Source organism: Plasmodium malariae, assembly GCF_900090045.1.
Source record: "Plasmodium malariae genome assembly, chromosome: 4".
NCBI classification, from domain to species: Eukaryota; Apicomplexa; class Aconoidasida; order Haemosporida; family Plasmodiidae; genus Plasmodium; species Plasmodium malariae.
In genome coordinates this window covers 288,152-302,706 of record NC_041778.1, presented here as the reverse complement: position 1 = coordinate 302,706, position 14,555 = coordinate 288,152, and the positions used below count along the sequence as shown (strand labels likewise).

The 14,555-nt window shown below is 29.8% G+C and overlaps 4 protein-coding genes across 4 annotated transcripts; 2 read left to right on the top strand and 2 right to left on the bottom strand.

Moving 5' to 3' along the window:
• Window positions 1–1,108: 1,108 nt before the first annotated feature.
• Window positions 1,109–2,755, top strand: PmUG01_04015300 (ATP synthase F1, alpha subunit, putative; the record flags this gene model as incomplete). The annotated part of the gene is made up of 1 exon (XM_029003146.1): window positions 1,109–2,755. The coding sequence occupies one exon, from the start codon at window positions 1,109–1,111 to the stop codon at window positions 2,753–2,755; it is 1,647 nt and encodes a 548-aa protein (XP_028859608.1).
• Window positions 2,756–3,753: 998 nt separating this feature from the next.
• On the bottom strand, window positions 3,754–8,469 carry PmUG01_04015200 (conserved Plasmodium protein, unknown function; the record flags this gene model as incomplete). The annotated part of the gene is made up of 1 exon (XM_029003144.1): window positions 3,754–8,469. The coding sequence occupies one exon, from the start codon at window positions 8,467–8,469 to the stop codon at window positions 3,754–3,756; it is 4,716 nt and encodes a 1,571-aa protein (XP_028859607.1).
• Window positions 8,470–10,231: 1,762 nt separating this feature from the next.
• Window positions 10,232–11,054, bottom strand: PmUG01_04015100 (AP-2 complex subunit sigma, putative; the record flags this gene model as incomplete). The annotated part of the gene is made up of 3 exons (XM_029003143.1): window positions 10,232–10,467; window positions 10,725–10,858; window positions 10,999–11,054. The coding sequence occupies 3 exons, from the start codon at window positions 11,052–11,054 to the stop codon at window positions 10,232–10,234; spliced, it is 426 nt and encodes a 141-aa protein (XP_028859606.1).
• Window positions 11,055–12,972: 1,918 nt separating this feature from the next.
• PmUG01_04015000 (conserved Plasmodium protein, unknown function) lies at window positions 12,973–13,572 on the top strand (the record flags this gene model as incomplete). Its single annotated transcript, XM_029003142.1, has 2 exons — window positions 12,973–13,059; window positions 13,207–13,572. 2 exons carry the CDS (start codon window positions 12,973–12,975, stop codon window positions 13,570–13,572), a joined length of 453 nt encoding a protein of 150 aa, XP_028859605.1.
• Between the last annotated feature and the right edge of the window lie 983 nt (window positions 13,573–14,555).

The following is a 14,555-nucleotide window of genomic DNA, read 5'->3' as shown; positions in this document are numbered from 1 at the left end:
CTATTGACCCATTTGGAAAGCTCACAAATGGCAAAATGGCAAAATTGCAGTTCATATGACCATTCGGAATGCATCATACGTTTGCTTATTATGTAGAAAATGAATGTGTATGTAAAAATGTTATCAAATGTCATCTACATTTATTATTTATGCCATTTTTTTTGCTTAAAATTAGGTGTATTTTGTTTTCCCTTCAATAATGGAAGTATAAAATGTTGACGAGATAGTCGTTAAAATAAGAGCTCATTTTAAGGTCATTTTTTTTTTTTTTTTATTACATGGTCATATTTTTTTTACAATTATTTTATTGATTTATTATTTTTAGAGTTATAATTTTTTTATATTTATTATTTTATTTATGAGGGTATAATTTTTTTATATGAACTTTTTTATTTTTAAGGGCATAATATTTTTTATGTTCATTTTATTATTTTTATTTTTAAAGCGTCGTATGAAATTCGGCAGAATAGGGAATAATGCAAAGATAAATTTTTGTTTAGTTTTATGGCTTATTCTTCTCACGAGTTGAGCTAAAACGATTTTTGCAATACCCGTACATACGCGCAAGTGATGGCATACGCATAAATACGTATACACGCATATATGCATATATATATATATATATATATATATATATATATATATATATATGTACAAAGGAAGGGGTTCCCATTTTTGGCCAAGGTCATAATAAAAAAATATATCAGGTGGTCGCTTAAAAATTGCAAGTTTTATTTTTGTTCATACGTATAATGAACGCAAGGGAAAATAGCTGAATGTGTAGTCACTGAAGGGGTGTATGTTTATGTACATACGTAACTGCGTAACTGTGTAATTACGTAAATACGTACATGCATAAGTGCATATATATATATATACACACATATATACCTACACACACGTATATATCCCACACACACGTATATATCCCACACACACGTTTATATCCCACACACACGTTTATATCCCACACACACGTATATATCCCACACACACGTATATATCCCACACACACGTATATACCTACACACACGTATATACCTACACACACGTATATACCAACACACACGTATATACACCACCCACACGTATATACCCATACGACATAATGCTCCAAATAGGCAAACAGCTGAGCAGAAGCCTAGGGAAGACAGCGAAAAATAAAAAAAGGATATGGTATGGTGGAGCGCACCCCAAGTACTCAACTAAAATAAGTCCAGTTGAAATTTCAAAGGTACTGGAAAAGAAATTTGAAAATTTTGATTTTAAAACATCAGCTAATGAAGTGGGATATGTGTTAAGTGTAGGTGATGGAATATGTAGAGCATTTGGATTAAACAATGTTAAATCATCCGAATTGGTTGAAATACACAATGAAGAAGAGAAAGGGAATGTGACATATGGTATGGCAACGAACTTGGAATATGATAATGTTGGTATTGTAATATTTGGTAATGATAGGAATATAAAAGAGGGTGATATAATAAAAAGGACAAATCGTATTATTGATGTGAATGTAGGATATGAATTATTAGGAAGAGTAGTGGATGCTTTGGGTAATGAAATAGATGGAGGTAAAAAAATAGAAACTAAAGAAAGAAAAAAGATAGAAATAAAAGCACCAGGTATTATAGCTAGAAAAAGTGTTAATGAATCTGTTATTACAGGTATAAAATGTATTGATAGTCTAGTACCTATTGGAAGAGGACAAAGAGAATTAATTATAGGAGATAGACAAACAGGAAAAACTGCTATAGCTGTAGATGCAATTATACATCAGAAAAATATAAATGAACAAGTAGATGATAAGGAAAAAGTATATTGTGTATATGTAGCTATAGGACAAAAAAAAAGTAATATAGCAAAATTAGTAAATCTATTAAAAAAGTATGATGCAATGAAATATACTATAATAGTTAATTCAAGTGCATCTGATGCATCTCCTCTACAATTTTTAGCCCCTTACACTGGTTGTGCTATGGCTGAATTCTTTAGAGATAATGGAAAACATGCATTAATCATATTTGACGATTTAAGTAAACAAGCTGTTGCATATAGACAGTTATCATTACTTTTAAGAAGACCACCTGGTAGAGAAGCATATCCAGGTGATATATTTTATATTCATTCCAAATTGTTAGAAAGATCTTCAAAACTAAATGATAATTTGAAAGGAGGTAGTTTAACAGCTCTACCAATTATTGAGACATTGAATAATGACGTATCTGCATATATACCAACAAATGTTATATCTATCACTGATGGACAAATATTTTTAGAAAGTGAATTATTCTATAAGGGTATTATACCAGCCATAAATGTTGGTCTTAGTGTTTCTAGAATTGGAAGTAGTGCACAATATAAATGTATGAAAAAGCTAGCTTCATCTATGAAATTGGAATTAGCTCAATATAGAGAAATCGTTGCTTTTTCTCAATTTGGTTCAGATTTAGATACATCTACAAAAAAATTAATAGAAAAAGGAAAGATTCTTACTGAAATATTAAAGCAAAAACAGTATTCACCTGTCAACATCAGCTATCAAATTTGCTTAATTTATGCTGCTACAAAAGATTATCTTGCCAATTTAAGTATTCATAAAGTACAAAATTTCGAAAAGCAATATTTCGAATATTTAGATAATAACTATGCAGATGTTTTGAAGAAAATACAGGCCAACTGTGATTTGTCAGAGGTGGAGGATCAGATAAAGGAGAGCATTCAGAGGTTCCTCGAGATATTCAACGCTGAATGATGAGAGTGGCTTGAGCGTCGAGTAGAAGCGCTTCTGCAATCCGTGAAAGTGGCAGTCAAATTTAAGAACAGGTTAGGAAGGTCGCTCATATAGTAGCCTATTTTATGAACAGGTCAGGAAGTTCACTTACATTTTTGGCATATTATTGAGCAGAGAAAGAGAGAAAATAAGTTTACAACAATTGCGGAAATATATCAATGAAGTTGTTCTACAAAAAATGAATATTGTCCCAAAGCGAAAAGAGACATATATGTATGTACGTATTATGTATGTACGTATTACGTATGTACGTACGTGTATATATATATATATATTTGTTTTGTTTCCTAATATTATTCCTTTTTTTTCGAATGTTGAAAAATTTGCTAATGTGCGCGCATTGGATACTGTTCCATGTATGTGGAATGTGTGTACACGAAGCGGAAGTTCATTTTGTACTTTGCATTTTTTCCATTTCATTAAAATGTTGTTATAGCATAAAACCCATAAAGGTACCATAGGTGCGCCCGTACTCATGTACGTATGTGTATATGTGAGAATGTATGTGCAGGGGTGAGTATATGTTTACACGGTGTATGTACACGAAAAAATACGAGTCCCCCTAAAACTACAAGCTATAACAAAAACAGATACGTACACCTATATCATGTTTTACTATATTTTACTACTATCTTTTATTACATTTCCTTTTAATTTATTTTCATTTATTTCAATTCATTTCAATTCATTTCATTATATTTCATTATATTTCATTATATTTCAGTTCATTTCATTATATTTCATTATATTTCATTATATTTCAGTTCATTTCATTATATTTCATTATATTTCAATACACTTCAGTACACTTCAATACACTTCAATACACTTCAGTACACTTCAATACACTTCAGTACACTTCAATACACTTCAATACACTTCAGTACACTTCAATTAATTTAACTTAATATTTTTTATTCTCAATGCACAGCACCTTGTTGTGCAAAGGCGCGTCAGACTTAAAGCCGAACTTTGCTGTTTTTCAAATGTAACAGTATGTCATAATACAAGGATTTCTTAGGTAGTAGAAAATGTGCAGTTACATACTCGTATGACAAAAAATTTAAGCAAGTTTTAAATACCTCCGACTCAATTGTATTATCAAAATAAAAAAAGAAAGAAGAGTTGTGGGGGGAAGCCTCTTCTTCCTTCACATTCGTGTTTTCATATTCCTGTTCAGCAGATTTCCCATTCTTATAATAATGTTTGTACTGCTCAACTATTTGTGGTATTATATTTTTAAAATGATTTTTAAATTGATTTATTGTAAAAAGGAAAGGTGTTATGTGTGCAGTATTTATTTGTTCCTTTATACATGTATCTCCTTTAATGTCTGCCTTTTTTGACAATATATTTTTCTCTAATCTTCTAACTTTTTTTTCTGCATTGTTCATAATATTTTTATGAATAAATATATCAAGTGGGAAAAAAAAATTCCAAGCGATTTTTCCAAATTTTCTTTTTTTATAAATAACACTCTTCATTTTTATTTTGCTCTCTTTAATTAATATTAAAATTAAGCTACATAAAATGTAGAGGTTCATTTTTCCCAAATTTTTTTTCCATTTTGTAAGGATATCATATAGGAGTAAAAAGTAAAAGGGCTTGTACACATGTATGCACTGAAAAAAAAGAAAAAACAGCAACATCTTCACATTATCGCTTACATGTGTTAAGTCAAATTTGGATAAATATTTGGACATATCGTAATAAATAGTAGAATAATAAAATTTGTTAAGACTGTAGATCAAAATAAAGTTTAGCGTATTTTCAAGAGAAAATAAATTTTTTTTTTTTTTAAATATGTCTTCTATATTATCATAAACGTTATAATTGCAGCTGAATGGAAGGGTGTTCAGTATATCACTGTATACAAAATTGGGATTATTATTGCGGTTAATACCGTTGTTATGATTGATGTTAATGCTTCTGTTAGGAATGCGATTAATGTCAAGATGTTCTCTCTGCAATTTTATAATTTTCCTCATGTAGGATTTACCTAAACCTAATAACGTTTCCCTTCCAATGGACGCGCTAATTGCACAATAAAAATGTTTGTTCATAAATTTTTGATGATTTGTGTGCAGTCTCGACTCGAGGTGATATAAGCAGCTCAAACTCGATGGGACATTTATGTTTAAGTAGTATATGCTAACTAGAAACTTTGTCATATGAAAAGTAGCACAGTCCAAATAGTTGTTTAAAAACATTAGAAGAAAGTTATAGCTGTTTATTAGTGTTGGGCTAAGCAGTTGGGAAAGGTAATCCTCCCTCCTATTGTTAGTGTCGTTATCATTACCACTGTAGAATCCTTTTCCATTAGTAAAACCGCAGTATTCTACAGACCCTTGTCTTGTATCACGTACGTTTAACTCGTTCGAAGTAATCCCACTACTTAGATGGCAGTCCGAATATTCTTCCAGCTGCTTTTTATCTTTTCTGCTAATGTGCATGTTGTCTAATTTGAATTTGTTCAGAATCGTTTCATGAAGCACGGGATAATCGAAATCGTTTCTTAGTATATTTTTTTTTTTTTTTTTTTTTAGCACCTCATCATTGTCATTGTCCCAATCCAACTTATTATCACTATGCTGAAGAAACCGAAGGTACCTTCTATTATCTTCATCATTGAGTAAACTTTTTACTTGATTAAGCTGATGCATTCTAACTGTGTGTATAATGTATAACAAATTAGCTATTTTATGGTAATGATAATTTTGTTCATTTTTTTTTTTGTCCCCACCTTGCTTGTTCATAATTTTTGGTGTAATTTTATTAGCAAATATGGAGAAAGCAGCAAAGATGTAGAAGTAATTGGAGACATTTATAATGTACATGTTTTTCAAAACGTAAGTAAACATTTCGTAAAACAGTTTTTCGAAGCGACAATATAGTAGCTCATATGAGATAACATCCACACATTTGCCATCTCGTTGGGCATATTCACGTTGATGCTGATGTTGATGCTGATGTTGATGCTGATGTTGATGCTGATGTTGATGCTGATGTTGATGCTGATGTTGATGCTGATGTTGATGCTGATGTTGATGCTGATATTGATGTGCATGTTCATGCTTATATTCATATGCGTAATAGTGAGACAGAAAAGAGCTGCACAGGTAGAGAAGCAGTTTCGAAATCATATTTATTTCAGATAAGGAATAAAATTTCTTGCCATTAATAGAGCTAAAATAAATATGGTTGACTAGGTTTACAATAGAGTTATTTTGGACAGCTGTCTTCTCTTTTGTCTGAAGAAGAATATTTTGCCTTTTTTGTAAAGGAGTTCTTTCTTTTTCCTTTTCCTCATCCACTTCATAACAACGTATCATTGATCGATCATCCGTATTAACCGAATGGAAGAGTAGTCCCCTTTTTTCCTCATAGTTGTATTCCCTTTTTACACCATCTGGTGGGGGTGTCGAACAGCGTGTACGGCAAGAAGGAGTGGGAGAGGTGTGTGTACTATTAATACTAACACTATCCACTAGCTTTTCTTCAACTCTTTCTGTAATTACATGTGACAAGTTAGTACATGCTACCATATCAAGTGGTAGATTATTTGCATTTACTAAGTTTCTGTCTCTACTTTCTAGTAAGTATACATCATTTTCATGAGTGGATGTCCATTCTGGTCTATTCCCCTTGAGACCATCCCAACAGTCAGCTAAACGGAAAAATAAATTTTTATAATTTTTTCCTATTTCATCTTTTCTCAACTTAGCAGCATATCTCTTCATATCTGAAGCAATTTGTGATAAGCTATTTTTAGAAAAAATTTCATTAAAATGTAAACTTTTAGAATTAAAAGAAATCCTTAAAAAATTTAGTAATACCTTTACATTCTTATCTGTTACTTTCGTAGCTATTTTATATTTTTCTCTTAATTCGTTATATCGCGTTTCTTTGATTCTATCAGAGGGATATGTAAATTGGAAAATTTGTTGTCTTATGTGATGAGTGTAATGTTGTAGTGAAGCTGTAGCTTCTGGACTATTCATGATTGGTTTTCCCTTCCTATTAGTCATGTAACTATCATATCTTGTGTCAACTGCTTGGTACGAAGGTGTGTCAACAGCATCATACAGGGGCCTCTTCTTCTTCGACTGACTAAGTAGACAATCCTGCATCTCGTGAATGCTATGGTTATCTACCATTAATTCTTCTTCTTGCTGTTCGGAATAATTGTTTTTATTCGACATGTACACATTGTTTGAGCGCCTGTTTGGAGTACGTACGGTAGTGATACTTGATTTAGTGCAATGTCGATCAGTACCGTTTGTATCCTCAGTCTTTCCTGATGAGGCTTCACAATTAATATTTGCATTGTTCGTGCAGGCAAAATATTCGGGTAAAATATTTACGATATCACCTTTCGAGTCTTTATCTATTCCACTTGGTTCATCTATGAATGAAGGAAAGACCTTAATTTTAACATTTTGTTTTTTGCTTGCAAAAGAATAATAATCACTGTTTTGTAAAAAGAGGTTAATATGACGTATGGTAGAATTATGACTAGTTAATGTCTTCACATTGTGAAAGTATTCATAGTCTAGTTCTTCTCGATTCAAATTTTCTAGAATAATTTTTCTGTACAAGAGAATGTAGAGATCATTGAAAAAGATATTCAAAAAAGTGTTCATATTATTAACAAGGTAGGCATTAAACTGTAAATATGCATTTTTTAATTCCCTGTTCAGGCAACTTTTTTTTTTTTCTATCATATGATATAAGTTATCTCTGAAAGTGATACTAAGGTCACTTATTGATGATCTGTTGTCTATCCATGTTGTAAATATATATGATCCCTTTGATAAAAGAATCAAGATATGAATTATATCAATATTATGAATACACCTATTTAAGTAGCTTATATATACATCCTTAATACAATAATTTATATACAACAAATTTGTTTCTGTAATTAAATTAATACACTCCTCTATTTTTAGCTGATCCTTATTTAACAGACTAGTTAAATAGTGCATTATTTTATTAGAGTATTTCATATATTGTGGGAAAATATAAAAAAAAAAGAGAATCTCATTTCTTGACATAGTGTAACAGTTGTAACTTAAATATTTATATATACAATTTAGCAGTACTTCTTTTTTTTTTTTGTCAACATAGATATTCTTTCTTAAATTATTTATAAGGGAATATATATTTTTTATCTTTATTTTATAAATAAATTTCATATATATGATCTCCTCCTCTGATAAATTGTACGTATCTTTAAGTCTCTTTAACGACCTTTCGAAATTTTCATTCTTCCTAAAATTACTTCTCCTCCTCAGAGTGTCCACGATAACATAGTCTTCGTCCTTCTTTGCAGAAACGGTACCCATCTCACTGATTACCCCTTCGCGAACTGCTGCTCCTGTTACTACTCCCGGTTCTGCAGCTATTGCCCCCTTTTTTTTTTTTCCCTCCCTACCCTTCGTTTCAAACGCCTTTATGTCGCTATTGTTTTTCACGTATATGTACTTATTCTTGTCAAAAAAATATTTGCTCGCTTTTTTCTCCTTTCCGTTAATATCAATTCGTACAATCTTCTCATGATTCGACAGTTTTTTTAGGTTCTCTTCGTATTCTTTTATCTCTTCCAGTTTCTCAAGCATGCAGCAGTTTTTGAACCTTTTCAAAACTTTGAATAGATTCTTAGAGGCTTGCATTATGCGAAATGTTGACAGGGTTGGCTGTGTTAACTGGGTTGGGTGTGTTAACTGGGTTGACTGTGTTAACTGGGTTGGGTGTGTTAACTGGGTTGACTGTGTTAACTGGGTTGACTGTGTTAACTGGGTTGACTGTGTTAACTGGGTTGGGTGTGTTAACTGGGTTGACTGTGTTAACTGGGTTGACTGTGTTAACTGGGTTGCCTGTATTGACTGTGTTGATTGTATTGACTGTGTTGATTGTATTGACTGTGGTGGCTGTAAACAGGGGTGAGGCAAAGCGCTTCCTGTCAAAATGCTTTCCGCTTACAGGAGCCATAACATCATATGGGCAACATAGAATGAGGAAGGGATTAAAAAAAGAAAAAAAAAGAGAAAAAAGGATGAATGGAAAAACGAAAGAAAAATAGCTTAGGTCGAATTATATATGATGGAGTTACGCCAATCGTGCTGTGACAAAAACTGCGAGTTTTTCTACAGTACCTCGGGGTATTTTTATGCACTTACCTATTTTGCGAATTTTACTTGTTTTTAATTTTTTTTTTTTTTTTTTTTTTTTTTTACTTTAAGAAAAAGAATAAACTTGAATAAAACAGGGCCTCCCTCGCTTGCTGTTTGCCTTTTCGCTTCATGTGCAGTATACATTTCTATTCATATGCATATGTTTATGTGTGTGCATATACGTAAACAACCTTTCTTTTCTTTTGTTATATCCACAGCGGTGTTTCTTCCTGGAAAAATTTAGGACATTTTCGATACACAGTTCAAATTGCAGGAAATATTCAGTGGCATATTTATGGCCCTTATTTCTTTAATTTTGTATGTATTCCATATTTTGCATATTTTGCATTTTTTGCATATTTTGCATTTTTTGAACTTTTTGCGTTTATTTCGTTTTTTCTATTTTTTGGGCTTTTTGCGTTTATTTCGTTTATTTCATTTTTTGGGCTTTTTGCGTTTATTTCGTTTATTTCGTTTATTTCATTTTTTGGGCTTTTTGCGTTTATTTCGTTTATTTCATTTTTTGCAAATTTTTTTTTTTTTTAAATAGCTGTGATTAAGTTGAGGTGATCTTTGCGCAGGCTTTTTCTACTCAACATATGTGCATCCTTTTTACAGGTAAATACACATACATATATATACACCCATACATATATCTACACATATATATGTCTATACATACATATGTCTATACATACGTATATCCCTACATATATATAAGTGTTGGTCAAGTGACCTAATCAGATTTCAAAATGAGTTGGACACCGGTTAAGTTTTGTAAAATACATAAAATGGTAAAAAAAAAATAAAAATAAAAATAAAAATAAAAATAAAAAATATATATGGAAAAATTAAAAGAGGTATACACAAAAAATAAGGAAAAAAAAAAAAAAAAAAAAAATGGAGAGTAAAAATGGAGAGTAAAAGAGAAAGGGCAAAATTACACATAACAAACAAATAACGAAAAAAGTATAAGAAAAATAAAATTGTAATTTTCGAAACGAATAAAAAAGGAGTAACTGAGTTGGAACATTTAAAATAACATGTAAATGAAGCGGACAAATATGCAACTTAAATGTGTATATATGGGTCTATTTTTATGTCGACGAGAAACTATTTTGCATATGTGGACACACATGATCTTTTTTATTCTGGATACAGGGAGTATATGGAAATATATTATCGTTTTTCTATAGTTCTTCTTATTCCATTCCTCTTAATAGGTTTCACCCTACTGTGCCATGTTCTATTTTTCCTTCTTTTATATGAGCTTCTTAATTTTGCTTATCTTGTCAAGAATAATGTTTTTGTTTACTTCGTATATATATCCCCCTAGGATTATGTTATCAAAAAAGTAGTATAAAAAATGAAAATTAAAGAGTAAGTCGAGCTCACAAACGTTTGTAAAAAAGGTGTCTAGGAGTTGTGCCATAAAGTGGATGAACTCCAAAATGTATAACTCGTTCTCATTTTCTATGCACACGACGAAGTAGAGGCCTACGAAAAAATAAAATAAGCAAATATGCGGATAAGCGGATAAGCGGATAGGCGGATAAGCGGATAGGCGGATAAATGCGTAAATAAAATAAACATATTTGGGAAGCTGCCACGGTGGATGAAACACTAATTGAAGTTTTACAAAAAAGACTTCTCACACACACACACACATATATATATATATATATATATATAGCCACGAATGCACACGCAGGTTATTGTCATAAACGTGGTCCGTTTTTTATGTTCGCTCTTACCTGCATATAACCTATAGACAACTTTAAAATTCTCGTACACAAAAATGTTTGAGTACGACCTACTTCTGTTAATTAGAATTTTATTTATGTCTCTCTCTATTTTCTTTTTCTTGGTTTCATTGCAGTTAATGTACCTACAAAAAGAAGGGGAGAGGAATTGAAAAAAAAGAAAAATGTGTATTTACTCCTTCGATGCAGTTAAGAAATTGTGTTCTTCCATTATATCACATTTCGAGTTTCATTTCTTCCTTTTTCTCTTGTTTCTTCAGCTGACCATTTGGAAAATCTTGTCTTTCCCTGCCTATTTTGCAGGAGTATAAAATTTAGCATCTTCAAAGGGGAAATAGTCAGTCGAGATAGGTTAAACAAACGATTTGTTATATCAGGGTTACGGTTACAACTGTTAATGTTAATGTTACGAAAAAATGTTTATATGTTAATGTTAAGAAAAAACGAAAAGGAATATCCACCAATTTACTTCTTGTATTCTAAAGTATACTTAGAGACGGTGAAAACAGCTCTTACACTATCTTCTTCTTTTATACTACCTTATGCTATTTTTATTTCGTCCACGTTTTCGAAAAGGAGAAAATCAATTTGTGTTCAGTTGGTAAATTAAAAGTAAAAAAATTTGTTTATAACATATTAATTGAAGCAAAAATGATGAAAAAAAAAAAAAAAATCAAATTACAGTTTTGCAAAAAAAAAGGCTTTTCATAATATAGTGCTAATTCGGCAATTGGTCTTGCAACACATAAATAATGTGGTGGGGGAAATACAACAAAAATAAAACAAAAAGGAAAAAAAAAATAATAATAAATAATAATAATAAGAGAAGGAAGAGTGGTAAATGGTTAAGCGTAAACAAATGATGCAACAGATAAAGTAAGATAAAAAAAAAATAATGTACTTATGAAATGATGATATAACATGTTGTTTGGCACATCTTCAAAAAAGATGGGTAATATTTTATACGTTTTAAAACTAAAAAAAAAAAAAAAAGCCTATAAAAAAAAAAAGTTAAATTGATTAGCAAACGTTAAAATGATTAGCAAACGTTAAAATGATTAGCAAACGTTAAAATGATTAGCAAACGTTAAAATGATTAGCAAACGTTAAAATGATTAGCAAACGATGAAAGGAATAGCAAACGATGAAAGGAATAGCAAACGATGAGAAATAGCAAACGATGAAAGAAATAGCAAACGATGAAAGAAATAGCAAACGATGAAAGAAATAGCAAACGATGAAAGGAATAGCAAATATTGAAATGATTTAGAAAATATGAAAAAAATAAAAACATTTTAAAAAATATAAATTTCATTAAAAATGTCATGTTCATAAATTATCTCCTTGCCAATTTCTGTAACTTCATAATTTTATTTTATTTTAACCAAATTGTTTTTTTAAAATTAAAAAAGAGGAATGCCTTATGAAGTAAAATGTGCATATATGCATACAATGTATATACTCGTTTTCAAATATTGTATTCTGTATGTTCGGGTTACGCATAACTAGTTCGAACTATTGCCAATTTTTGAGGTATGCATAATACATGTATATATATATATATATATATATATTTATTTATTATACATAATTATAGCACGCATACTCATATTTACGTACATGTGTTTATGCATACATGGGACAGATATCTGGGCCAGCGGAAAGGAACAGAAAGTTGGGGAAAAACAGTTCTAATTTTTTTTTTTTTTTTTTTTGTATTAATTGGGTAAAACATATTGAGAATGTAAAACTTTCCTTAAAAAGTGAATGCTAAATATGGAAAGCAGTAAAATATATATTTCTGATAATCATTTTTCTTTTTTTTTTTTTTAATATTTCATACTTACATTTTATTCGCACTATTTTGTTATGTATTTTCTTTTTTTTTCTATGTATTTTTTTTATTTATTGTTTTATGTATTTTTTTGTTATATTTATTTTTTCCTATATTTTTTTTATTTATTATTTACCTATTTTTGTCGCGTATGCATATACATATATATATTTCATACATTTAGTATGTATATGTGCACAATTCCCCTTTTAAAAGTGCTATTAATATTTCCGACCAAAAGAATTACCCAACGAAATATAGATAATTCAAAATAACAGGAAAAACGGGGGGGAGAAAAAAAAAAATAGGATAATTATTAATTGAGAAAAAAAAAATAAAAAAAGGATAATTATTATTTGAGAAAAATAATATAAAATAAGAAAAAAATGTATGAATTAGTTCAAAATGCTTTTATCTTTATGTAAAATCAAAGATTTTTCGTCTTTTTCTTTTAAAGGAGTTCGATGTTTATCCTCCAAAAAAATTTCGAATGTATTTTATTTTTTAAATAACGCATATAATATTATCAAAATTTTTTTTTTTATGTTTTGCTTAATATACGAATTCAACTATATACATTTGTACACGTACCAACACTTACAATATTTAATTGTTTCTGTTTGTCTAACTTATTTTTAGTATTACACACCTCAAAGACCAAGTGTCAAAGATATGGATGATGAATATAAAAAATTCTTGGAAATCAAAAGAAAAGAGAACAACAATATTCCTGAATTTAAAATAACAAATATTGATATAAATACTTTCAAAAAATATAAACACAAGAATAATCCTATATTTTCAACTGAGTTTAAAGTTTTTATAACAGGTTTTTTACTTTGCAGTTGGTGCGTTTTTGCTATTTATTTAACCGTCAGGATAATGTCTCCTGATGATTTTGATTGGGTCGAACAAGAGAGAAAAAGGTTAGAGAATGCTAAAAAAAAAATTATGAGCATAAAGGAAAAAGAAAAAGAAATGGATCAAGTGAGTAATACCGGTTAAAGGATGAGAATAACGTGAAAAAGGGGGATGAAGCAGCGAAAGAAAACTGCAAAGAGGGAAAATGCTATGAGAAAAAATGCTAAGAGAAAAAATGCTAAGAGAAAAAATGCTAAGAGAAAAAATGCTAAGAGAAAAAATGCTAAGAGAAAAACTGCTACAAAGGAAGCAATATGATAAAACAGTAGTTCACTTAATTTTATTAAAATGGGGAGACATATATATACAATTCTTCACAAGTATTAGCATATGTACGTATGATCACTTTGTGCAATTTTTACCTGAACATACTTTAATTTTATTTTGAAAAACACTTTTTATGTTGTTTCAAAATGGTGTAGATATGTATGAAAAAAAAAAAACAAAAAAAACAACAAAAAACAAATTAGCATGAATAGGCCAGGTGAAATAAGAGGAAAGATGAAAAGGAAGCGAATTTTTTTTTTTTTTTTTTTTTTTTTTTTACATGTATTTTCCTGCATTTCTCATATGCACACTTAAAAAATATGAACAGTTCATATTATTGAATTTTTCTTTTTTTTACATAATGGGTAAATTGAGCTGAAAACATTGTTATGCAGGCAAAAGTAATGCACAATGAAAAGGAAAAAAAAAAATTTATATTCATACGTGTGTATATGCGAACGTAAATATAGGTGTAAACTTAATTGTTATAGTTATGTTTCTTTTTCAATTTCACTAAAATATATAGAGAGAAAAAAAAGGGGGAAACAAAAATGAGAGAAATCGCTGTATTTTACGAATTTCGTTCCATAAAATGAAGAGGTTACTTTAAAGAGTAAACAATTTATTACCCTATTTGGGTCTGGAAAACTAGGCGTACAATTTTGTTCGTGTGTAAGTAATATATGTATATGTAAACGTTTGTACAAATTTACAAATACACACATCCCGTTACTCATATTTGTTTCTCTGTTTTTCTTGATTTATATTAAAACTATGATCAAAATATGGTTGACACTATC